We start from the raw sequence: 26,694 nt of genomic DNA on the forward strand, positions 1-26,694 counted from the left end.
ACAGATTCCCTTTAAAAGGAAATAGTGAGTGGCCTGAACAAACCTAATAGAATATGGGTATTATAAAACTATTATTCTAGCTCACCTGTGTAGTATGCCATTTTCAATAAAAATTATGGTTTAAGGTTAATTACCATTTATATCTAACCCCCCCCCCCCCAATTCCTTCCTTTACTTCCCAATCCTTGTAATTCTGATAGTAATTTGGATTTATATGTTATTATTGTGGTTTGACCAATCAGACGGTCTTCTACGGAATCACTATAACACAATCAGCATTACTTTTTTTCCTGTTATGTTTATTAAGATAAAAATGAAAACTTAAGTGTTATAAAATCAGAATTAGTTTTGCAGTTACTATGTTACGGTATCCATATCCATGACTGAATGCTGTATTGTTCACAGCTCATTGTGTGGTGGAAAATAAAAGTCTCGGCAGACCCAATGGCCTATGTGATCTGACTCAATAAAAAAGCACACAAACAAAAAATGTCCCCCAAATGGGAAATCATATCCATTCATACAAATACATTCTAACTCAAGCTCTGGCACATATACTGTAGCCACAGCCACTTATTTACTGATTCCATACAATATCACAGTGACATCTTAGAGGCGCCTGTCCCAGGTAGTGGCATCCCAACTCCACCACCCTGACAGCCAGACTACCCCTACACCCAGCTTGACTTCAGGTCTGCCACCGGCCATCTGCACTAGTGAATACTGAACCCCCCCCTCTACTACTCCCCATTTCTACAACAAACTTAATCGGGTGTCCCCCCAAGTATATTCTCCCTCCGAAAACACTTCCCCAACTGTTTCTTCAAGACCTTGTTAAAAAGGTCCAATCCGGCAATGGAAAGGCACTCTCCATCCACGCTGAGGAACGTGTCTCTTTTAGAGTCAATGACTGCATGGCTCAAAAATTTGCCTCCCTTTTTTGCCACATACCTTTTAACAAAACGGTTAACTGTTATTATCGATTTTCCTATCTTTGATTTGTGAAAACCCGGGCAAGAATATTTCCGCTGTATAATGTTTGACCAGATCACCCTAAGCCCTGGCCACTTTTCCATCCATATTTTAATGTCTGTTGTGATGACTTTAACTAACGCCATTGAACTGAAAAACGGCAGATCATTGCCTCCGGCATGAATGACTATAATGTTTGGTGGCGGTGCTTGGTTTTCTGCTTTCTTTATTAGATTTTTAATTTCATTCCAGTAGAGGTCTGTCTGTCCAAACCAAAAAAGTCTGCACTTGTCGCTTGGGAAGCCCAACTGTGTACCATCTGGAAGCTCTGCAGCTCTTGCTTGTGCTCTATGGACAACTGCGTCCCCCATGATCCATACTGTCTGTACACCTGGAAAAATAAAGCACAGCCTGTTAACATCACACAGCAAACCCCCCTAAAAATCAAAGCTATCCATATTGCTCTAATACAAATAGTCTTGTCATTTAGAATACCCAAATTTGTCTCCGTACACTGTGGAGTGGTAGAGACCTGTGAAGGCCCTTGCACACTGAGGAAATCACGCGGATAACTTGCCACGGATTCCGTCTCTCATCCCCCGCTCTCCCGCTTGACTATCCACCTGTCCCATAAACTCCATTCTATGGTCCGGTGGATTCAGTCGTCCGTCCAAAGAAGTGACATAAATTTTTTGTGCATATGACTGAATATGTCCGGCCATAGAATGGAGTCTATGGGACTGGCGGAGAATCAAGCGGGAGCGTGCACGGAATCCGCGGCACGTTATCCGCGTGATTTCCTCAGTGTGCAAGGGCCCTAAGGGTATATGCACACTGAGCAATAGGCGAGAAATTGAAGCGGGATCAAATATGAACTGAGCAATGTCCTAATGTGTTCAATGGAATTTCCGCTCTGTTGTTCACACTGTAGAATTTCCGAGCAGAATTTTCTGCCACAGATCCGCTTTCCATCCAAAGAATTGTCATGTAATTTCTTTGGGCGGATGACGGAATCCATCCGAGCATAAAGTCTATAGAGGCGGCGGAGAGGAAAGCGGGAGTGCACAGCGATGAGTGGGGAAATTCCGCACGTAGTTTTCATCGAGAATTACTGTGTGCATATACCCTTACTCGGCATCTGTTCACTTGAACTGGAGCTAAGATGCAGTTACACATCGTTATTGCTACACAGTGTGAACGGAGACAAACTGCTTTCAGGCCCATTAACTGTGTAGTGCAGCTTCCAAACAAAAGCCAAAGCTTTAACTGTCTAGGAATGATCGGCGCTCGTTTACTGGGCCTATTCTATGGCCTGATGATCGTTTAGCGAGGGCTGCAGGGACATCGTTACCGATGTCCTTGCACCATACCTTACCTAGCAGGGCTTCTCCTCCGCTCCTTCTTCCTCCCTGGGTCCCGCGGCACAGCATCAGCTCCGGTGCGGCCTGACTGAGCTGTCAGACCGCTCAGCCAATCACTGGCCGCGGCGGTCCCGGCCAGTGATTGGCTGAGCGGTCTGACAGCTCAGTCAAGCCCCACCGAAGCTGATGTTGCGCCGCGGGACCCAGGGAGGAAGAAGGAGAGGAGGAGAAGCCCTGCTAGGTAATTCATGGTACTTCTCAAATAGTCGGTCGCCCGCTGTGCACCGCTATTCCATGCAGCGATGCGCAGTGGGTGGCCGATGATTTTAGGTTTGGGCCTAAATAAACGATCAGCCAATGACACGATCATCGGCTGATTGTTTTCTCTATTCCACCGAGCGATAATCGGGCCGATTCGGACGATTATTGCTCCGTGGAATAGGCCCCTAACTTGTCCCTATTCCACAGGATAGGGGACAAGTAAGAGATTACGGGTGGTACGGCACGTGACCTGCGGCTCTTATCATTCATAACTAAAAGCCGAAAAGAGAGGAGTACAGTAAGATGGATAATTAAAACGATTGGGGAATTAGAAAAAAAGTTTCATATAAAACAGTTACACGTACTGGCACCAGTAGGGTGAGCTGAATAGTGTAACATTGCAGTCCTTCTGGAATACCAGGTGTTTTCATTCACAGTAAGCATGCTTACCTATCAATTCTGGCTGTGGCTCCGGTGGGATGTGCTCCGTCACCTGTGATTTTGATGGGGAGGTGCCCACGTTCTTAGGGTCTGATTGTTGTCCAAGGCTTTCTCCTTCCTTTGTACCTGATGAGATACAACATTGGTACTGGCACAGGGTATTTCCATACTTTTATTATTATTATTTATTTATAAAGCGCCCTTAATTCCAGAGCGCTACACAATAGATAGGTGTAACAAGCAGGAACAATACAAGATCAGGACACATTACATGAAGGCAAAAGACAGACTGGTACATGGGGAAGAGGACCCTGCCCGCGAGGGGTCCTAACCATTGCGTCCACCATGTGGTTAATACGGGTTGGGGGTCACACCTTAGCTGTATGAACACATTGGAGGGGTATGCGTCCACCATATGTCCACAACGGTGGACTACATGTCCTTTTCGCATTTCTGGTGTGTCCCTAGATGGGTACCTATAGTATGGCTCTCTATCATGTTTAGTTTTAGTTTATCACTATGCCGTCTGGGATATTACATGCAACCCATGTAGGGGAGCATAACTAGTTGCAGGATATTTATTGCAATTTGCTATCTATTGATCATGGTTTTAAACTACAAGAGCACACATTATATTTTTCTCTTTTATATAGATTTAATAAAACTTACATTTTAATATCGGGAGAAGTATCAAGTGTGCCTGAGTGGGCTGCCTATGTGGGTTGTAATTTTCTGGATAGTACACACCCTGCCTACCCAATGTTTCTGGCACCTGTGTTGCTGTGAGGTGGTATTGCCCAGCGCTAGAGAGCTTGGCCTGGCAGCAGTGTTGTTGTGGCAATGGTGGTCACCACTATATTTAGGTTAGGGATCCACATCAATCAGGAACTATGAAGTGGTATGTAGGTTTTGACTAACTCCTGATGTTTGTAAGATACTATAAAACAAGCTTCTTTTTATCTACAATGATATTCATATGCATGTTTTTTCTGACTTAAATGTCATTGTTGGTTTACGATGCTGGTTTAGGCTTGGACATGGTATTGGACAATTTTATATATCCTGTTCTCTTTTAGCTCTACGTAGCCATCACTTGTCTTATGTAACCTTTTTATTCAATAAAAACATTTAGTGTAAAAAAAAAAAAGTCTTAATTTTGCCAAGAAGCAGCAATGTATAGCTTGTGGATGTGATTGTGCAGTTATGTCTTTTTTTCTGTCCACTGTGACTGGCTACCACTGCATTTTTTTTCCACCATGCAACACAAGGGTATACGACTGGTTGGGCAGACGTTCATAATACAGCAAGACAATGATCCAAAATATACTTCTAGGGTGCGTTCACACCTACCGCATCCACAGCTTATTTTTCCGCGGAAATCCGCAGGTCTGGTAGTCTAGATTTCAACCTGCGAGAAATCCGCGTATGTGTGCGTTTTGCGGTTTTTCCACAGCAAGTTTATCGCAACTGAAATGTCTGTTTAAAATGTCTCTCATTCTAAACGGACATTTCAGTTGCGATAAACTTGCTGCAGAAAAACCGCAAAACGCACACATACGCAGATTTCTCGCAGGTTGAAATCTGCACTACCAGACCTGCGGAAAAATAAGCTGCGGATGCGGTAGGTGTGAACGCACCCCTAAGGTATATTAGAACTATTACACAGGACGATTATCGTGCGAAAAATCGTTAAATTGTTCGAATTTGAACGATAATCGTTCAGTGTAATTGCAGGCAACGATCGAAAAATCGTTTGTATGTCGTTGATCATTAATTTAGATTTGAACCTAAAATTATCGTTAATTGTTCGCTGTAATTCCACTTTCGTTCGCTCAAGTTCCGCATTTTTTCACTAATCGTTCAGTGTAATAGCAAATTGTTTATTATTTTGCTGGGATCAGAAGGAGTAAACGATCATAGTAACGATCGCAGTAACAATCGTAACTAGCGATTATCGTTCTGTGTAATATGGTGAACGATTTCAGGTTAATGATAAACATAGTTAGTCGTTAATTGTTAATAATCGCTCTGTGTAATAGGACCCTAAGACAAGAGGAAGAGGTCAGGCTTCAAAGAATGGCACAGCCCACAGAGTCTCGAGACTCAACCCCATAGAGCTTGTTTGCGATGAATTGGATGGGGATGACCTACAAGTACAAGTATGTTAGGATGAAATGTCTGACCAATATCTGAATGCAGTTGTAGAAAGAATGTCTCAGCTGTGTAAAGTTGTTTTATCAGATAGAGGTGGCTTCTCTAGAGTCAAAAATCTACAGTTTGTTAGTAATAAGTAGTGATGAGCAAATACTATTCAATCGAATAGTACGATATCCGAGCTATTCGACTGCATTCGAAAGCTTACGCAGTAAAAATTTGATTCACCCTCCCACATCCCCTGGCGCTATGCAGGGGGGAGGGACAGGCAGTAGGAATAGGCAGGATTTAAAAAAACAGACTGTGATTGGCTGGCTAAACAACGTCACATCCTGAATCTTAGAACAGTCATTTCAGATTGGTGTCAGTTGCTTGTTGGAGCTAGAGAGGGACAGACTGTACACCAGGGAGAGAAAGCTTTTAGGTGAAGTTAGGTAGGAAGGGACCCCCAAAAGCCCTTGTTAGGGTGCCCTGCCCTTAGGCAGTGTGTTCAGACATTTACTGATCGTGTATACGGCTGTATACTGTGAGTGCGGGATACCACCTGTTATCTTGCTACTACTGATTTTTCGTTATCACTAATTTTCCTTATTACGTATTTTACACTGCACCTGACAAGTACAAGAGTGCGTACTTCTAGACCAAAATGTACAATTATACTTTACATTCATAATTTGTTTGTGATTCTTCACCGTACACTTGGGAAAATTGGAATGTTGGCTCATCACCAGTGTTAGATGCAGCCAGGCATGCTTCCCCTGCTGTCCCATATGCATCCAGAGGTGTTGGCATCATTTCCTGAGGCGTCATTGGGCACTTGGTGACCTCCTAGTGGTCGAATATTGATTTCCAGGTCCCAAGTATTTTTCTCCCATAAACTATAATGGGATTCGATATTCCTACGAATATCGGGAGCTATTCGAATTGAATTTCGAATGATCAAATATTTCACTATTCGCTCATCTCTAGTAATAACCCATTTTTTTTTTTTTTTTTAGCCAAATTAATGTTTACTTCTTCGCTTTCATTTCCAAGTACATTTAAGACAGACAATAAAGGGGGAACTCCGGAGACTCAAAAAAAAAAAGTTTTTGCTAATACTGTACATTGCTTTAATAAAGTTATCTATACATATACACACACCTGTGGGGTGGCAGCAGAAGAGGGTGACAGAGGTCCCTCTGCTGTCACTAATGTCACCACTGCTGTGATCAGCGCTGGGGCACAGCACTATACAGACAACGGCCTATGGCTGCCCTGTGTCTCACAGACTGCATCAAGCATCTATGGCAGGAATAAGGAACTTTAGGCCAGCCAAACCTCTCTTCGGCTGTTCAAGCATGATGGGGATTGCAGTTTTGCAGCAGCTGAAGGGCCAAAGATTCCTAACTCCTGATCCGTGGGATGTGAAACAGCCACATGCCAATTGCTGTGGGTCCTAGAGGCAGGGAATGCAGGATTGCAGCTACCTAGTGTATGTGTAACATTGGAAAAGTGCCTTTAGGTTTCACACACATTAAGAACACACATGAATTAAAGAATTTATTTAAAAATAAAATCCAAAAGTAAATGTATAACTACAGTACAGTTAGTACAGTTATAGTCTCATAAAATTAACATTTACATCTAACAGGAAATGCAACCGAACCACCAAAAGGAGCAGCAGGTAACAACCTGAACTGAGAACTGGATGAAACTAATGTGGGAATGATCACTTCCCACCCAGCACGACCACTTGGCTGCTTAGTTATGTACAAGACGCAGAGGGTCAGAATTGCGTCCGGAGTCATGCAGGAACGGGGACAGGTAAGGATACAGCTTCTCGGTGAACGTGGCCCTGAACGTGTAGATAGCCGTCATGTCATCAGCGTTGTAGAAGGAAATCTGACCTCCCTCGTAATCAATGTAAACCCCGATTTTTTTTGGCTTGGACTTCAGGACCAAGGTCTTGGAAGGAGACTCCAGAGCCTTGTAGGCGTTACCATTCCTCAGCCAGATGGCCCAGTAGCCGTTCTTGGGGTTCAGCTTGATCTTACCCTTGCGGTTACTGGACTCGCTGGCCATACCAACATCCCAGGCAGTCTTGTCTCCCACTTCCACCTCCCAGTAATGGCGGCCAGAATCAAAGCCCTCAGAACCAAGCACCAGGATACACTGACTGAAGCGTTTGGGATTGTCGGGGAGTTGGAACTTAGTGTCTGCATATCTAACACTGGTCAGGCCATCTGAAAGGACCAAGTTGGGGTGCGCAGTGGCAGGGTCTAACATCATAGGGGATAAGTCTACACAAAAAGAAGCAATAAAAAAAAAAAAAGAAAAGGCGTAAGAATGGTGTTAAAGTCAATAAATTGAAGTATGTTAATGAGGCAGCTCAGTAATATTATGCACATCTACAGTCTAATAAATCTGTCCAGGACAACATCTGCATGAAGCTTACACATTCTTATGCTTATAAATACGCTTTCTACAAACATACAGGCGTAAAAAAAATAAAACAGTGACAATAAGTCATAATAGTAAACTCACCTGCCTGATGTAGGAGTAGGTTCAAACCTAATCTTCTGACCCCACACCAGAGTATGTTGGAGAGGGATGCCGACACAGCCGGATGTGTGGCCGATGGGCCCATTAACTTGAATAATCAAAGGACAGTCATATTGTGACTGTGTACTAGCCCTGGAGAGGAGGTTGTTTGTGGTTTAGCACTTAGCCTTGGATAAGAGGTGACAAGCTATGATGGGCAATGCACCTGTTGGCTGGGACATGAGGTGCTTTGAAGCCAAAAGAGTCACCATCACTGCTAGGCAATAAGGGCTTCAGCTGGGAAATGGCTCTTCCTTTCTGACCTTTTCTGGGCAGGTACAGAAGTTAGGGTGTCACACGTATGTGACAATGATGTGCACAAATATCCGAGACACACCGTAAAACTGTATCTGGCAGGGTTACCAGAGATGGAGTAGGTGCGATGCAGACCAGACACAGGGGGATGAGGGAAGATGGTACAATGGGAACTTTCAGAGAGAGAGAGAGAGAGAGAGACTGAGAAATACGTTGAGCACGTAACCACGCAGTCTACCAAGCGCTCAATCCTGGTGGTGTATGGGATACCCATGTGGAGGGGGTTTGGCTCCTGTAGTACTGAGTGGGCCGAGATACCTCCCTTGCGTAGAGGTTTTTCCCCATTACAAGTTCATGTTCTTATGTGCGCTTCCCCAGTAATATTTGGGTCACACTATAAAGGTAAGCTGGGAGCTCAAAGTCTCTAGGCCGGGAACATACGGGCCCTATATTAACCCCTTCAAGACTAAGCCTATTTGGGCCTTAATGACCAGGCTCATTTTTCAAAATCTGACCTGTCTCACTTTATGCGCTCATAGCTCAGTGATGCTGTAACGTATGCTAGCGATTCTGAGATTGTTTTTTCGTCACATATGGCACTTTATATTAGTGGCAAAATTTGGTCACTACTTTGTGTGTTTTTTGTGAAAAACATCAAAATATCATGAAAAATTTAAAAAATTAGCATTTTATGAACTTTGAAATTCTCTGCTTCTAAAAAAAGAAAGTCGTAGCACATAAATTAGTTACTAAGTCACATTACCGATATGTCTTCTTTATTCTGGCTTCATTTCATAAACATATTTTAATTTTTTAGGGTGTTATGGGGCTTAGAAATTTATCAGCAAATTACCACATTTTCGTGAAAGTTTCCAAAACTGATTTTTTTAGGGACCAGTTCTTTTCTTAAGTTGATTTAGGAGGCTTGTATACTGGAAACCCCCATAAGTGACCCCATTTTGGAAACTTCACACCTTAAAGAATTAATCTAGGGGTATAATGAGCATTTTAACCCTACAGGGGCTGGAGCAAAGTATTCACTATTAGGCCGTAAAAAAATGGAAAATTAAAATTTTCCAATAATATATACGTTTAGAGTAAAGTCTCTAATTTTCAAAAGGAACATGAGAGAAAAAGCACCCCAAAATTTGTAACGCAGGTTCTCATGAGTACTACGGTACCCCATATGTGGGCGTAAACCACTGTATGGGCACACAGTGGGGCTCAGAAGGAAGGGAGCGCCAATTAGCTTTTCCAATGCAGATTTTGCTGAAGAAGTTTCTGAGCACCAGGTGCGTTTGCAGCGCCCCTGTAGTGTCAGCAGAATAGAACCCCCCCAAAAGTCACCCCATTTTGGAAAGTACACCCCTCAAAGAATTCATCTTGAGGTAGGATGAGCATTTTGACCCCACAGGTGTTAGAGGAAAGTATTCAAAATTAGACCGTAAAAATGAAAAACTCGAATTTTCCCAATAATATGTTCGTTTAGTTTGAAATTTCTCAATTTCACGAGGAACAAGAGAAAAAAATTACCCCAAAATTTATAAAGCAGATTCTCTTGAGTACAACGGTACCCCATATGTGGGCGTAAACCACTGTATGGGCACACAGCCGGGATCAAAAGGAAGGGAGCGCCAATTAGCATTTTCAATGCAGATTTTGCTGAAGTTTCTGAGCGCCAGGTGCATTTGCAGTGCCCCTGTAGTGCCAGCGGAGTAAAATCTCCCCATAAGTCACCCCATTTTAGAAGGTGCACCCCTTAGAGAATTCATCTTGGGGTGTGGTGACCATTTTGACCCCACAGGTATTAGAGGAAAGTATTCAAAAGTAGACAGTAAAAATGAAAAACGCGAATTTTTCCAATAATATGTTCCTTTAGTTTGAAATTTCTAAATTTCTTGAGGAACAGGAGAGAAAGTTCACCGCAAAATCTGTAACGCAGGTTCTCCTGAATAGAACGGTACCCCATATGTGGGTATAAACCACTGTATGGGCACACAGCCGGGCTCAGAACGGAAGGAGCGCCAATTTGCTGGAGCAAAACCGCAGCTAGTATCGGTTATTAGAATAGCGCAGTTACTAAAATACAATAAAAAAAAATGAGATTACAGGTAATGTGGGCTGGTTACGGACAGTCTGGGGCCAATTAGCATTTTCAGTGCAGATTTTTCTGAAGAAGTTTCTGAGCACCAGGTGCGTTTGCAGAGCCCCTGTAGTGCCAGTGGAGTGAACCCACCCCATAAGTCACCCCATTTTGGAAAGTGCACCCCTTAAAGAATTCATCTTGGTGTGTGGTGAGCATTTTGACCCAACAGGTATTAGAGGAAAGTATTCAAAATTGGCTAGTAAAAATGAAAAACTCGATTTTTTCCAATAATATGTTCATTTAGTTTAAAATATCTAAATTTCACAAAGAAAAGGAGAAAAAATGTACCACAAAATCTGTAAAGCAGGTTCTCCTGAGTACAACGGTACATCATATGTGGGCATAAACCACTGTATGGGCACACAGCAGGGCTCAGAAGGGAAGGAGCGCCAATTTGCTGGAGTAAAACCGCAGCTAGTATCGGTTATTAGAATGGCGCAGTTACTAAAATACAATAAAAAAAATGAGATTACAGGTAATGTGGGGTGGTTACGGACAGTCTGGTGTGGTTCCAAGTAATCTGGAGGTGGTTACGGGCAACCTGGGGTGCTTATGGGTAATCTGAGGTGGATATGGACAACCTGGGGTGGTTACTGGTAGTCTGGGGTGGATACGGACAACCTGGGGTGGATACGGTGAACATGGGGTGGTCACAGGCAACCTGGGGTGGTTACAAGCAACCTGGGGTGGTTACAGGCAACGTGGGGTGGATACGGACAACCTGCTGTGGTTACGGACAACCTGGGGTGGTTACGGGTAATCTGGGGTGGATACGGTCAACGTGGGGTGGTTACGGGCAACGTGGGGTGGATACGGACAACCTGCTGTGGTTACGGACAACCTGGGGTGGTAACGGGTAATCTGGGGTGGTTACGGGCAACGTGGGGTGGTTACGGGCAACGTGGGGTGGTTACGGGCAACGTGGGGTGGTTACGGGCAACGTGGGGTGGTTACGGGCAACGTGGGGTGGTTACGGGCAACGTGGGGTGGTTACGGGCAACGTGGGGTGGTTACGGGCAACGTGGGGTGGTTACGGGCAACGTGGGGTGGTTACGGATAAACTGAAGTGCTCATAGGTAATCTGAGGTGGGTACCTGTAATCTGGCGTGGTTACGGGCAACGTGGGGTGGTTACGGGCAACGTGGGGTGGTTACGGGCAACATGGGGTGGTTACGGATAAACTGAAGTGCTCATAGGTAATCTGAGGTGGGTACCGGTAATCTGGAGGCGGTCAGTGGCAACCTGGAGGCGGTCAGTGGCAACCTGGAGGCGGTCAGTGGCAACGTGCGGCGGTCAGTGGCAACGTGCGGCGGTCAGTGGCAACGTGCGGCGGTCAGTGGCAACGTGCGGCGGTCAGTGGCAACGTGCGGCGGTCAGTGGCAACGTGCGGCGGTCAGTGGCAACGTGCGGCGGTCAGTGGCAACCTGCTGTGGTTGCGTGCAATCTGGGGGACTTACATGTAATCTGGCATGATTACGACAACCTGGGGTGGTCACGGGAAACCTGGGGGGGGGGGGGGTTACAGACAATCTGGCATTGTTACGGATAAACTGAAGTGTTTATAGGTAATCTGGGGTGGGTACATGTAATTTGGGGTGATTATGGACAATCTGGAGGGGGTCACTGGCAACGTGCGGTAGTTACGGGCAACGTGCGGTGGTTACGGGCAACATGCGGTGGTTACGTGTAATCCGGGGGGTTACGTGCAATCTGGCGTGATTACGGACAACCTGGGGCGGATACGGGTAATCTGGGGGGTTAAGGGTAATTTGGGAGTAAACTGCAATTACTATAATAAAAAGTGTGTGTTTTATTTTTTTGTATGTTTGTCACTTTTTGTACTTTATACATTCATTTTCACTGTATTACTATGATTACTGTCATATATTTTCTATCACAGTAATCATAGTTCAGTGACAGAGACCAAATTGGTCTCTGTCACTTTAAATTTTCAGAGTTGGCTGGTTATGGAGCGCATGCGCATGTGAGAGATATAGTCTGAAAAATATATATCTATATCTATATGTATACTCAGGTATAGCTCGTACTGCCATATGGTATTCATTATATATATACTTGAATGTGTCTTTGTTCTCTTAAGACTTGGGAGGGGGGAAGCGAGTGGTCTGGGTGTCACATAACTTAGGAACTCATCAGCATAAGACCCTCCCGAGTAGGCAAATAGCCAATTGTGCCAGTATTAACCCATGATGTAACCACCCTTTTCCTGTACGTCATAACTAGTATAAGAACTGTTGTTTGTGTAATAAAGCAGAATCCTTTTGCATTGATACCAATTGCTATTGGTGTCTGTGTGAATCTGTATGAGCGCTCATACTATTATTTGATATAATTTGGATACCGCACAAAGAGGAAGAAATCGCTATTAGTGCGATAACACGCACTTCATAACCAGCCTGGACGTCGAGGAGGAAGGAGCTCCAGGAGCAGGTGAGTATATGGGGAAGGGGGGGGGGGGGGGGGGGGGGGGGGGTGACGGGGGGGGGGGGGGGGGGGGGGGGGGGGGGGGGGGACATCACTTTTTATCCCCTGTCACCAATCATTCATGGTGACAGGGGATAAAAAGTGCCGGGCTCCACATGGCATAAGCGATCAGCGGTATATAGTATATAGTATATCGGGAGTCCCGATGACTGCCCCATGCTCTCCGCTACCTCCGGTGGCGGACAGCATGGGGCTTTCATTCATTTTTATTTTCTGATCACTGTGAACAGACATTAGTCTGTTCACAGTGATTGCGGCGGCCATCTTGGATCTGATGGCCGCCGCGGGGAGGGAGAGGGTTAGTGACCAGCCCACTAGGGGGGCTGATCTGGGGTCTGATTGACTTATTTCTTTCCCCCCCGCCGTGGATTCACAGTGGGGGGAGATGAAATGCAGTACAGCGCCGGCCCGTTAGTGACCGCCGTATCGGCGGCCACTAAGGGGTTAACTGCCGGGATCCGGGCACGGCACGGATCTCGGCAGTTGCGGCGGGTGCCCGGCTATCACTGACAGCCGGGCCCCGCCGGGGATGACAGGAGTGCAGCTCCTGCGCCCCTGTCATCCCGTGGACGTACCGGCACGTCCATCTGCAGGAACTGTATGCAGATTTGGACGTGCCGGTAAGTCCATATGCGGGAAGGGGTTAAAAGGGGTACTCCAGCTGGGACCCTTTTTTTCTAAAAATGCCCAGGGTGGAGGTGGGTGGAAACAACATCCACTTGTCTTTTTTTCTGAGTGGAAACAACATCCACTTACCTCCCCGGCTCCAGCACAGACACCAAAATTTTGCCACTCTGGGCCCTGGCCGCTTCCTGGTCTGCCACGGGACTTAAGACGTAACATGGCAGGCCCACTCAGCCATTCAGTGGCAAGTGGATGTTATTATTTTCACCCCCCCCCCCCTCCCCAGACATCTCCTGTCTCACCTCTAGATGTTCTCTCCCCTCTCACTCAACTGTGCGAGGCCCAAAAGCGGAACTACCAAGGTTTTGCATCCTATCCAAACACAGTATATTTTAAGGGAACAGACAGAAACTAGTCTGACATCCTGACGTAAAGCCTGATGTGGGGCAGAAAACAAGGTAAGAACCTTATGTAATTTAACCCGTGTGCTGATAATAACAGCTTTAGCCTTCACAAGACTTTTTAAGGTTTCCCATGATGTCTGGCAGCAGGTAATTTAAAGGGGTTATCGTATTTTCTGGCGTATAAGTCGACTCTTTAACCCCAAAGAAATCTTCTCACAAGTCAGGGGTTGTCTTACACGCCGGGTATGGTCGGCGCATACAGTGGGGGGAGCTCAAAAACGTCCACGACCCCCCATATGTGGCGACCAATAATTTATATATATATATATATATATTTATATATATATATATATATATAAACAAACAACACAATTCAACTCACCTGTGACCTGTTCCTGGCAGCCACGCGTCTCCCGTCATGTTCCCTGCGCAGGAAGTGTGATGCAGAGACACTTCCTGTGCCGAAGGTCCCCAAAGCTCTCCCAGCAGCCTAGCGTCTCATCGGAGAAACTCAGAGTCGCTCGGCTGCCGGGAGAGCTTAGGAAGAATGACAGAGGCGCCGGAAGTCCTTGAAGTCTCTGCGATTCTCCAGAAGCTCTCCTGGCAGCCGAGCTTCTCCGATTAGACGATCGCTTTGGGGACCTCCGGCGCAGGCAGTGTGCATCACACTGCCTGCACCGGGAACATGACTGGAGACGCATGGCTGCCGGGAACGGGTGAGTTTTTTTTTCTTCAAATTCAGTTAACCTCTGCCTGACCGCAGCAGGAATCCAGCTAGTAAACCCTACTGCAGTCAGGCAGGGGTTAACATTTTTCAGCGTGTAAGATGAACCCCCCAAATGTTAGTGGCAGCAGAGGGGCATTGTTGCCCCTCAATGGAAGTACATATGTAAATGAAAAATTATACTTTTTTTTTTAAAAAAAAAAAAGTTATTTTACAAAAGTAATAACTTTAAAAGCTCAGAGGACCGCCTGGAAAACTGGAATACAGCCATAGCCATAGGCTGTATCCCAGTTTTTCAGGCGGTCCTCTGGCTGTATCCACTCTCTCCATGGAGGTGGAAGACAGCGGGAATCATTGCCGAGAGTTCAGGTTCGTACGAACCCGAACCTCTGCAGGTTCGGACCATCCCTACTTTTAATCCAAGATCTGTCCTGCGGTCCGTTCACCAGGTGATGCAGTTATTCTCATAAAAACAACTTTTAAACTTGCAGCCCCGTGCCCTACGGGAGTATCTGTGCCCTAACTTTGCACCACCCCTCCGTCCCTCCTCCCCACCCTCTTTACCATTAGGAATGCAACTGGAACATTTACTTCTGTTTGAACATTGCACAGGTGCCTTAATGATCAAGCCCATGTGCTGTGGTAACACAGCTGATGAATAGGCTAGGTTCACACTGCGTTTTAAGCATCCGTTTAACGCATCCGTTTTTTGCAAAAAACGCATGAAAAACGGATTGCAAAAAACGGATTCATTTGTGTGCATCCGTTTTTCCATTGACTTCCATTATAAAAAAAACGGATGCACACAAATGAATCCGTTTTTAAACGGATGCTGAAAACGCAGTGTGAACCTAGCCATAGCAGGCAGTCTGCCTGGAGCATTCCTAATGATGAGGAGGGCGGGAAGGAAGGACAGAGAGGTGGTGCCATCCTAATGCACACACAAACTATGCCACGGGCGTTGGACACAGGGCTTTAAGTTTAAAAGTTGTTTTTTATGACAATAACTGCATCACCTGCCGAAAGGACGCCAGGACAGCTCTTGGATTAAAAGCAGCTATCCAAAGGTACAAGTGGTTTGGGGGGGTCAGATTGTGGAAACAGAGTCACTTTAAATATGCTGCGAAACCAGAAAAAATTTGCTCTGTGAAATTGAAAATAAAACATTTTTATGGGGGGGAAGGGGGGGGTCGGGTTTACACCATTTGTCCTATGATAAAACCGACATGTTACATATATTCCTCAAGTCGTTACGATTCCAATGATATGCAACTTGTATAACTTATTTTACTTGAAGGTTTTTAAAATATTAAAATCTTTAATAAAACTAAAATGTTCCTTATAATCGCTCTATGACCATCCTTGTAGCGCTTTTATCCTTTGGTCTATGGGGCTTTTTCTGGATTTTATGTGACGTAAAATCAGCAATTTCGCACACTGGAATTTCTTTGCACTTACGCAGTTTACCGTGCGAGATCAGGAATGTGATAATTCAATAATTTGGGCGATTCTGCACATGGCAATAATAAAAGTTTCATTTTTTTTATTTATCAGAGTCATTATGTCGCTGAGGCCTGGGGGAAGGTGTTAAAGTGTCGTTAAAACTTTCAAAATCTAAAACAGTAGATGTGATATAAAGCAAGTTTGCCACTTACATTCATTATTCTTTCTTAGTTATCATGGAGAACTGGGAATTTCCTGTTTTCTGACTTTTTTTTTTCCCTTAAAGAGTCAGAAAACAGGAAGCCCTGTGTATCCCAGGCCATCTGAGCGCTCACAGAGAGAAGGCAGTCATGTAACTGATGGACATATTGAGTCGGAACTCTCTGTACTGGCCGGAATTCCTTCTTTTTTTTTTAATCAGTTAGAAAATCTGCCTTCAGGAGACTGGACCTGGATTTCTGGTAAGTATAGCTTTGTTTTACAGCATAACAACAACAACAACAAAAAATAATGAATGTACATTGCAAACTTGTTTTCACATCCCCTGCTGATTAAGATTTTGAAAGTTATAACGACAGTGACACTTTAAGTCATTGGGGCTTAAGGGGTTAAACTGTATACTACAGTGGGAAAAATTGAAATAGATATGCCTATATCTGCTGTACCATAAACAGAACACAGGCTGTGATGGAGGGGTAGATGACTCTCACTCTACATGTTCACTATAGGCAACCTTACGATAACAAGTACTTACATGGAACAATGAACGATTTCATCTGCTTCCAAACAGAGTACTGAATGGGACCCTTGAAGGTTCCCTGACAAAGATCCTTGGAGAGAAGAGTGTTCCCGGATACCATCACATCCTGCTGCTCATCCTGACACCTGAACAGAGAGATAAACATCAGCACAAATCAATCAAAGGCGTTAGAAATCAAACTAGAAGTGATATATATGTGCTAGAAACTTACTTATCGATGAACGACTTGATGCCCTAGGAGGGGGAAAAAAATTATCATTAGAACTACACAAGATGTATAGGAGCCGGCACTGTGAGCCCATAAAGCTACCCAAGTTTACTGTAGGCGATGGCACTTACAGTGAGAAAAGAGATGGAGTCCGTATCGTTCATTCGCTCGTTGGCCATAGTAATTGTCTCTTTTATGTTGTCCTGGTTCTCCTGCATCTTCACCATGTTGGCCTCCATTTCTTTCAGCAGGCTTTCTCCCTGTTCCTGAAGCTGATCCAGAAGTTTCTCTTCTCGCTCCTTTAAGAACGATTGCAGTTTCTCAAACTCTGATACTATATGCTCCCTGAACTCGGACACATTGTTCTGAGGAGAAACAAGATAATAAGAGACTGAAACCACCTGTCTACATGAAGGCGTTAGTTACACAGATGCAGGGGCCGATCTCTCACCTTGTGCTGCTCCACCTTTTCCTTCTGCTCTTCGGTCAGCTGTTCTGTCACCTTCAGGGCTTCTTCTAATGGAGCCACAATGGCCGACAGCTCTGTCTGGAGATGAAACATTACATGTAATGTTCATCACTATGGGTAACATTTCACAGAGATGGCATGCAGAATATACTGCCCTGCTACAGAGCACAGGGGGATAAAGCAGAGTTCACAGCACTGACTATGGTGTAAACTAATTCAGTGAGCTCTCAAAATATACCAAATGTTCTAATGCACAAAGCACATTGCCCTCTCATGCTCCTATGCAAGACAGTGTTGTCAATCATGTGTAAGACGGTGTGATGTCTGAAGACAGATCTCTAACAGCGCTATTACATGGAGTGATGATGTTCACAATCAGATATCTTCCCATGTAAAATAGACAGCGATCAGTTGATGAGCGAGCAAACTCATTAGCTGATTCAAGATGTAAAGAAAATGACTTATCATTGGCCGATGGCCACGTAACGGTGTGAATAGCCAATTACTTGGCCAACAACTGATTAAAGGGCTGTGATGTCCGTGCCATCGGGCCATCTAATAAGGCCTTAATGCAGCAAGATGGCTGTCAGTACAGACATGAAGATATGTAGGCAATATTGTGAATACAAAGAGCAACACTTCTGAAGTTTTTTCAAGCAGGAACAATGCTAACTAACCTCGTTGGAGGTGAAGATTTGTGGCTAGGAGTATGTAAAATTGCTTCACAACTTACCCTGTAGACTCCCACTGCATCCAGAATGGGCAGGAAGTTGTGACTCGCGTGTTTCAGAGAGTCCCGGCAGATGACACAGCTCAGGGTCCCATCATCCTTACAGTACAGCTTCAGTCTCTCATCGTGTTCCGGACAGTTCTCGGCAGGTTTAGGCTTCTCAGTAGGTTTAGCCGGGGCGGCAGTGGTACTGACAGTCTTCTTCACTAGGTTAGCCAGGGCCCGGTTGGTGGTGTACCTCTTGTCAGTGATGACTTCCTTACAGTCAGGGCAGGTGAAGGATTCCTGGCCATTCCACACCTTGTCGATGCAGTTACGGCAGAAGTTATGGCCGCACTCCACCATGACGGGATCCTTGAAGAGCTCGCTGCACAGAAGGCAAGTCAACTCTTCTGCAAAATCCCCAGACGACACCGCCGAATTTTCAACATCAACCTTCACTTTCTAAAATAAAAAACAAGTATAAGTGGGAGTAAGGTTAACAATGGCGGGATTATACACTATATTAAAAATCACAAAGGTTAAGATTTTTAGAAAGTGAAAACCTTGAGCAAACAAGAGAAAAGAATGTGTTAAATGACTGTAACAAGTGTAATATAAGTATGTGTCACCCCAAGTAGTAAGGGGTAATTCATATGTCCGTGCACAGACTGTATACGGCGGACCGGACTTCAGAGCTACCAACAATATCATTCATCATGAGGCAGTGAGCTCCGGAATGGTTTAAAATGTCCATGCTACCTTACTGACATGCTATGTGAATGGCCCCTAAATGTGCACTGATCATCACTACACCCCCACTGTATAGAGAGAGATGAATAACACCTGAAGTGTGAAGAATCTGTAAGATATATCTATTCTGTCAAGCTTAAATGGTTGGTTGCCCACACTGCAGCATGTGACCACCTGAGAGATACTTAGAGAAGCTTCTATAGAAACTATAGGGCTTTATGTGAGCTGGAAGCGTAGGAAGTGTATTACCTGCAGTAAAACCAAAACACTTGTGGTGTATCTGCACACATCCCATACTGAGTGGGTCGAGCAGTTTCTCTGCGTTATAGAAACTACACCTCCCAGAATCCCATTCAGACTGTGCACCAGCAAATCTGATCTGTGTGCTCACATTCACACACAAAAATACTTCAAAGCTAAAAATGGTTCAAAAACAGACGGGACCCGGATGCAATCATCAGGAACAAAAAAGCAGTGTGTTTCCGGCTGTTTAACCCTCTACATGCTGCGGTCAATAGAGAAAACACCAGGTAAATAAAATGAGTTCCCTCCGTGATTTTGCAGCGCTGCAGCAGCAAAAATCCGGCTGTAATACAATGTTACCACTGTTAGGAACTGTCAGTTCCCGACAGGTAACCCTTCACATGCTGGACGGTCAGTGATCGCCTGGCATGTTAGTGGTAGGAACATATACCTAGAGTAAATAAATACGCATTCAATACAACCCAAATCTAGAGAAGGGGGTGTACGGTTCCTGAGATCTCCTGCTTTTCAATGCCAGTAAGTTTTCCAGTTTGGTGCACTGGAGGCAGCCCCAGCACCCAAAGGGCATGAACATCTCCCAGTGATGCACCACCTTTGTAGTCCCCCGACCTGGCTCTCCACTAGATCTAGCGTGGAGACATGCCAAGATTATAGAGGCGGTGTGTGAGCAGCAGCAGATGTCTATACACTGGGGCCACTAGGCCTGCCTCCAGTGCACCGAACTGGAAAACTTACTGGCATTAAAAAGCAGGAAATCTCAGGAAACGGATGCCCCCTCCCCTAGAATCAGGCTGTATTTGATGCTAATTTATTAAATTTTGGTATACATTAACGTTTTACATGCTGTGGGGTTGTATCTGATAGGGAGAAAGCTCCCCGTCACTATTGGCACGCAGCAATAAAAGTTGATATGGGCTGATGAGTACCATGGCAGCATAACAAAAGCTCCCAGGGCTGTTATGGCTATATTTTTAGGTTGTACCAGAGGCATAGCCTAATACAGTGTATTCACCTGTCAGTGTAACACTGACAGGCGATAATGCATTGGTATACTCTGTATCTTAATGCAACTGTTAAATGACCTTCAAGTAAATAAAAAGATCCCTGACTGCTAGAACATTGATAGGAGACGGGAGGAAAAGTCTGCTTCATTTGCAGACAATGTCATCAGTGAGGAGAAAGGTCGGGTGTTAGATTTTTGCCACCTAACCCTTTTGTTCTTAGAAAGATAAGTTGCGATCAGAACAGTCTCCACTCCATGCAAAGGAAAAATGGCAACCCATGTCAAAAGTTCATAGGTAAGAAGTAATTGGTGTCATTTGTCCAACAGCTACTAAGGGTATATTCCAGCCTTAAAGGGGTATTTCCATAGGCTGAGGGATAACGAACTGACGTTAAGCTCATTGAGCCTTGAAAGTGGTTGGTGACCCCATAGAGAATGAATGGAGCGGAAGCTGCGCAAGTGCCCTGAGCACACCATCCATTGCGGTAAGGCTACATAACCACTCAGGATTAGCAGGGGGGGGGTCACATCGGTTGGACCCCTAGTCACAAGCTCAGATGGAAATACCCCTTTATGACGTGTAGATTAGGCAGATCAGCAGATGAACATGGCGCCTTTTGTTCTGTTTCATGTTTGGCACAGCTCCAAGATGTTATGGCATCACCAAGTTAAATGCAAATGACAAGAACATGTTATAAGACAAATGATGTATGGAGGCTGCACTTACAAAATGCCCTGATTGCCTAGAGAGGACTGTATACAAGAGGAGACCTTAGAGCGTCAGACCTGTCTATTTCAGCTAACCGGGAAATCGGAACAAATCTTTCAAGGTGAAACAAATCAATAGATTTGGATTCAGGCCAAATTACTGTGCAATCGCTCCCCGACACAGACTTATACAAATCAAGGTATTGATGGCAAATGAAAGCAGGACATACAACAGGGAAATCATCTTTATTTAACAAATCACACAGTGACACAGTCAGCGCCATACAAAAAGAATGAGACCTATTGTGCCAATCAGTACAGGAATCAGGATGAGCAGGACTGAAAAGCACAAATAACGCACTCAAAATAAAAAAAATGCTTTGTCATCCAAAACAACTCAACCCTGAGGCTTCTATCCACTCACGAGGAGGAAATGTGGCAGCTTATATTGACACTTGCCGTGTCCTCTTCTGTCCAGACTGGCCTAAATGACGGCCTGCGTGTAGGGAGAAGTCCTGCACTCTGGCAATCAAAAGTGACTGGAAGCCACGGCATACCTCTTGCTGTGTCTGGCTAGCAGTCATAGGGAGCCATGCTTCAAGTTCATTTTCTGCTCTATGCACAAACCCACAGAGCAGAGAAGAACAGTGTAGGAACCTGTCAGGTCCTGGGGTCAGCCACAAGGACCTGACAGGCTTGTGATCCCATGCTTAGCTTATAGTGGTTTAGTGACTGTGTCTCAGACCTTCAATGATCAGAAGCCTTAGTTTTTTTAAACTGCAGACATTTAAAAAAAAAAAAAAAAAAAAAAAAAAAAAAAGGAATAAAGAAAAAAATAGTAACATAGCTAGTCCGAATCTGGTCAATGAAGGGAGAGGAGGCTGCAGCTACTCTGACAGCGAAAATAATGGACGTTGCAGTGATAGATCGCAGAGTAGACCGGGAGGACTGAACCCCGCATTACCTTTGCTTCAGGCGAGCCATCATCATTTTCCCGTTTCAGAGGAGCTTTTCTGTCCTCAGTTGTTTCTGCGTCCGTACTGTTAGCTGCCGGCTCTTCCTTCACTGGTTTGGGAATCACCAGTCGGGTTTTGTCCACCCATTCGTTTTGGCGACGGTTCACTGCAGAAACAAACGAGCTAACATAATCAGGTGGTGGAAGCTCCTCTAGTGTCACACTTACCAGATTAAACGCCTCGGACAGTGCATAGTCCTGAATACATTACACAGGAATGCAACATAAGGAAAATGAACAATAAGTCACACGTATTAAAGAGAAAAAAAACACGAAAGATTCAGCTGTGATCCATCACACTGCAGTGGACAGAATGATCAGCACCATACAGATCACTGGGTGATCCGAAAAACTATGGGGTTGTACTGACCATAACCAGACAGGACCAGCAATAGTGAAACCAAATTCACTGCAAAAATAAAAAAGGTCCTGCTGTGCTTACATGTACAACCCTAGACGCTATAAACGTTCAACCAAACAGGCCCAGATTACCCTGTGTAATAGGGCTAGTGATCAGCTGACCAACAAGCTAGTTCATCAGCTAATCGGGCCATCGCGACCTGCTGAATGATCATGATAATTATTGTTCAAATTTCCGCAATAACTATCGCATATGAGCGATAATCAACTCGTGTAAACACAGCGAACGATCAAGCGACGAGCGAGAAATCGTTCATCGTGATCTTTCAACGTGTTCTCAAATCGTCGTTGGTCGTTCGCAAAAAATTTGCAGATCGCTTCATGTAAACAGATCCACCCTATGTGTGAAATGGGCTTAAGCAATCCTAAAAAACGATCGCAATAACGATTATTCTGACGATTTATTCGTCTAAACACTGATCGTTATAAAAACCAAATCGTGGCTTCAAAATTGTTTAACGATCGATTGGCCGAATTACCGCTTTGTGTAAACGGACCATTAGTCTAGTATAAGTTTACACCAGCTGATTTAGTTCACGCCAAAATTGTGCACTTAAATTTTAGTGCATTTATAAACATTAAGATTCAGCTACGGCCCCCTCCAAGCAAATCCAATGGTAATCCAAAGTTCTTTATCCAGCAGGGTTTTTCCACCATGAATTGTGGCAGAATTTTGGTGCACAGTTTAATCTATCATCCCTACAGGATATTACCTGTGCAGACGTTTCTCTGCTGCAGCAACACGACTTCTGGCCAATAACCAATGAGATAAAGAAGGAACACTGGAAGCCTTTATGTTTAGCCTGTGTTCCTACCAAGTCCTTTCTCCCAGCATATTGATTTACATTGATCAGAGGGCAATAAAGGTGCAATCAAGGGTCACATAGAGTCACACATACAAGGTACCTATACTGTCATATTAGCACAGAGAAGTGTTGCTGAATTTTTTGGCTAGGTCTACACAGCAACATGTGTTATGTAAAAGCAAATCTTTTGCAACTTTTGCATCACAACTCCATTCAATAACGTTTAGTTCAAGGTCCAAAGGCAAGACTGATCTTTGTGTCACATGACCAAAGCTCATGTGTAGCCCTAGCCTAAACCCTTATAAAAGTAAGAACATGAAATTAAATTTACCAATGCCAACCTTAAAAAGTACTATTCTCTTTAACAAACTTCTGATGTGTCATAATGACAGATCAGGAGTTATATTTAGTGGGGGGTCTGAGACTGAGACCCCCACTGATCACTAAATGGACGGGACAGAAGAAATCAAGTGGAGTGTGCTGTGTACGGATTTATAGGAAGTCTCCAACTTTCTACAAACTTATACACAGCTTATCAAGCAAGGAGACCGCTCAGATGAGCACTTCTGTCCCCTTCATTTTTCCAATAAGAAGTTTTTTTAAAAAAAATAGGATGCAACAATTTTAATGTGAGACACTCTCCTTGTCACATCAGTGGCAGAACTCCACATCTGGAAATCTGTTAGTGGTCTCAGTTTTCTCTACACGTTGAAGAATCCCTCAAATGTACACACAGACCCCAATCACCCAACGAAGGCCAGAAAAGTGTCATTTTGGCTTCTGTTCAGGTAGTTTCTGGACAGGATTGCGCGTTACTGTTGGCTGAAATAGGGCAAACCTCTGTGCTATTCCATAGAGCAGGATCCCATAAAGAAATGTATACCATGAAGTATATAATATCAGAATAACACAAATGTGATCAGCGATTTGCATGTGCTGCTTTAGAACAGTGTCAGTGTTTCCATGAAGTATGAGGGTGCACTGCACAGACCCTCAATTTACATTGTAATAAGGCAATTTTAGATATGAGGTACAAAAATGTGAAAAAAAAAAAAAAAAAGTAAAGAACCCACACGGACTGTTCTCCAGTCTATTACTTACGGGCAACATAATGGACAAAGAACTCCTCCCTGCCCGCCTGCTTGTTCATTCTGGTTTTTACAATCTCCGCGTCATCTACAAAAAAAAAAAAAAAACTACTGTAAGAGAACAGAAAGGAGAAGCTGTCAGCACATTTTAGCAACAAAGAGGACCATGAGGAGGATCGGTTCTGTGTTGTGGTGTGTACATAATTCTGCAGCTATATAAGTGCGCTGTGGTGTGCACATACTTCTGCAGCTATATAGGTGTGCTGTGGTGTGCACATACTTCTGCAGCTATATAGGTGTGCTGTGGTGTGCACATACTTCTGCAGCTATATAGGTGTGCTGTGGTGTGCACATACTTCTGCAGCTATATAGGTGTGCTGTGGTGTGCACATACTTCTGCAGCTATATAATCGTGCTGTGGTGTGTACATACTTCTGCAGCTATATAAGCGTGCTGTGGTGTGTACATACTTCTGCAGCTATATAAGCGTGCTGTGGTTTGTACCTACTTCTGCAGCTATATAGGTGTGCTGTGGTGTGCACCTACTTCTGCAACTATATAAGTTTATAAGTGTGCTGTGGTGTGTACATACTTCTGCAGCTATATAAGCGTGCTGTGGTGTGTACATACTTCTGCAGCTATATAAGCGTGCTGTGGTGTGTACATACTTCTGCAGCTATATAAGCGTGCTGTGGTGTGTACCTACTTCTGCAGCTATATAGGTGTGCTGTGGTGTGCACATACTTCTGCAGCTATATAAGCGTGCTGTGGTGTGTACCTACTTCTGCAGCTATATAGGTGTGCTGTGGTGTGCACATACTTCTGCAGCTATATAAATGTGCTATATTGTGTACATACTTCTGCAGGTATATAAAGATGTATATTAGCTCCTCTGCTCACCTGTAAACTCATCGGACGTGGCGGTAAAGCTCCCAGCTCCTCCATTATGCTCCATGTCAGTGCTGACAACAGCAAAGATGAAGCTGCAAACTTCACATCTGCAGTGTCATGTGGGACAAAACAAGCAACACCCTACTGAGCTGTGTGCACCTGACGTGGGGAGATAACACAGACTGCTCTACAATGTGCCCGCTCCTACAGCCACTGTACAGAGTGACTGGTGAGATACTATAAACACACATGATCCCAATGGCCCTTGTTTAATGACATTCCATTACATCGCACAGTGAACGGAATAACGGCTTTTGAGTATACACACTGTATACACTACTGCCGTGGTTCTCTGTGGCCGCACAAAATAACTGACAATCCCGCTGCCAGCACGTTAGCCCATTGAAGTGAACGGGCAAGTATCGACCTTACCTTGTGGCGGATCTCGCAGCGAGATTTCCGCTGCGAGTTGTCCTGCGTGAAGGCACCCTTAACCTGTCAGCCCAGCTAAGGTGGTGGAGCGCAGCATACTTAACCCTCCCTGAAAGTCCCGGTCCAGGGCGAAGAAATCATGGCCCGAAGCTGAGCACGCATTATGCAGATCATTAGAGATGAGTCTGACGACCATAGAAAATGACTGCCGAAGCGGGACTTACAGGGAGGGCTGACAGGTTCCCTTTAGTTTTTTTTTTCATGAATGGATCAGCACCGGCACAGGGATGCAGATGCCACAGTACTTTTTTTGAAGTGCCGCCTGCGCACTGTGCCGGTCTATGCCCAAGTGCTGGAAAAAGAAAACCTCCCCTCTGTGACGGGACTCCATTTATTCTAATGCAGGGATGTCACAAAGGGGAAAGACCATCACTCTGGCAGGCCCGCTGCCCCCCAGTGGAGATATATATATATATATATATATATATATATATATATATATATATATATATATATATATATATATATATAGTCACACACGGGGGGGGGAGGTATACATATATACCGGTGACTCACGGTAGCTGCCGTCCTGTCTCCTACACGAGTAGGTGGCCCCAATCTGGACGACCACATCTTCCTCCACGTCCCCGCCGTCCTCGTTCTCTTCGTCGTCCTCGTCCATGGGCTCCTCGGGGTTGTTGTCCGCCTCCTCCCCGGCCGCCGGGACCTCTTTCTTCTCCAGCTCTGAGGAGATGTCGGGCTGCGCTGTGGAGGCCATAGCTGCGGGACACGTGATCTAGCGGGCGGGAGAGCGCGGGAAACGGCACAGGGGGGCCTGGAGACTGTCACCTCACACACAGGGGGCGCCTAGAGACCGTGTGACTGGAGGGAGAGCTGCTACAGCGGCGTCGGTACCGGCTGGATGTGCGGTGTACCGGCTCCTGCACGCGAGACCAAAGCTGGACTGACTGCGCCTGCGCCGCCTCCATACACAGAGCGGGGGCTGCTGGGAGACGTTGTCTTGTTTCCTCCACCTCAGGAGTGCTCGGTACGATGGTATACATGGCGGCTGATGGAGCCTGTGACAGGGATACCAGCCTCTCAGCTGCCATTACTCTGCTTCGGATCTTAGTGAAGGGAGAAGAGTCTCTCTTGTTGGATTGTTTACAAATGTGATAGAGAAGGCTTGTAATGGTCGGTATCAGCGCTACTTCTCAGGAGGCTCATGGACCCCGACCACCACCACACACTGACTGATGGACCCCGACCACCAGCACACACTAACTGATGGATAC

At 45.0% G+C, this 26,694-nt stretch overlaps 1 protein-coding gene and 1 long non-coding RNA gene across 6 annotated transcripts in view; one reads left to right on the top strand and one right to left on the bottom strand.

Annotated features, from left to right (window-relative positions):
* LOC138801615 (uncharacterized) overlaps nucleotides 1–26,694 on the top strand; it is an 86,792-nt gene that overhangs the window by 54,095 nt on the left and 6,003 nt on the right. The window lies entirely within an intron of this gene.
* LOC138801609 (nuclear factor 7, brain-like) lies at nucleotides 293–26,406 on the bottom strand. Of its 4 annotated transcripts, none has more exons than XM_069984613.1 (10): nucleotides 25,976–26,406; nucleotides 24,090–24,164; nucleotides 21,712–21,869; nucleotides 18,044–18,484; nucleotides 17,293–17,388; nucleotides 16,973–17,206; nucleotides 16,845–16,867; nucleotides 16,628–16,758; nucleotides 3,045–3,161; nucleotides 293–1,363 (listed from the first exon to the last, which is right to left on the bottom strand). In XM_069984613.1, the coding sequence occupies exons 1-10, from the start codon at nucleotides 26,175–26,177 to the stop codon at nucleotides 765–767; spliced, it is 2,076 nt and encodes a 691-aa protein (XP_069840714.1). In that variant the 5' UTR covers nucleotides 26,178–26,406; the 3' UTR covers nucleotides 293–764. The 4 variants fall into 4 exon arrangements, with proteins under 4 accessions (XP_069840714.1, XP_069840715.1, XP_069840717.1 ...); XM_069984614.1 differs by lacking the exon at nucleotides 25,976–26,406 and adding an exon at nucleotides 24,977–25,046; XM_069984616.1 differs by lacking the exon at nucleotides 21,712–21,869 and having other exon boundaries at nucleotides 25,976–25,990.

The sequence above is a fragment of the Dendropsophus ebraccatus genome, chromosome 9 (genome assembly GCF_027789765.1).
Source record: "Dendropsophus ebraccatus isolate aDenEbr1 chromosome 9, aDenEbr1.pat, whole genome shotgun sequence".
NCBI lineage: Eukaryota > Metazoa > Chordata > Amphibia > Anura > Hylidae > Dendropsophus > Dendropsophus ebraccatus.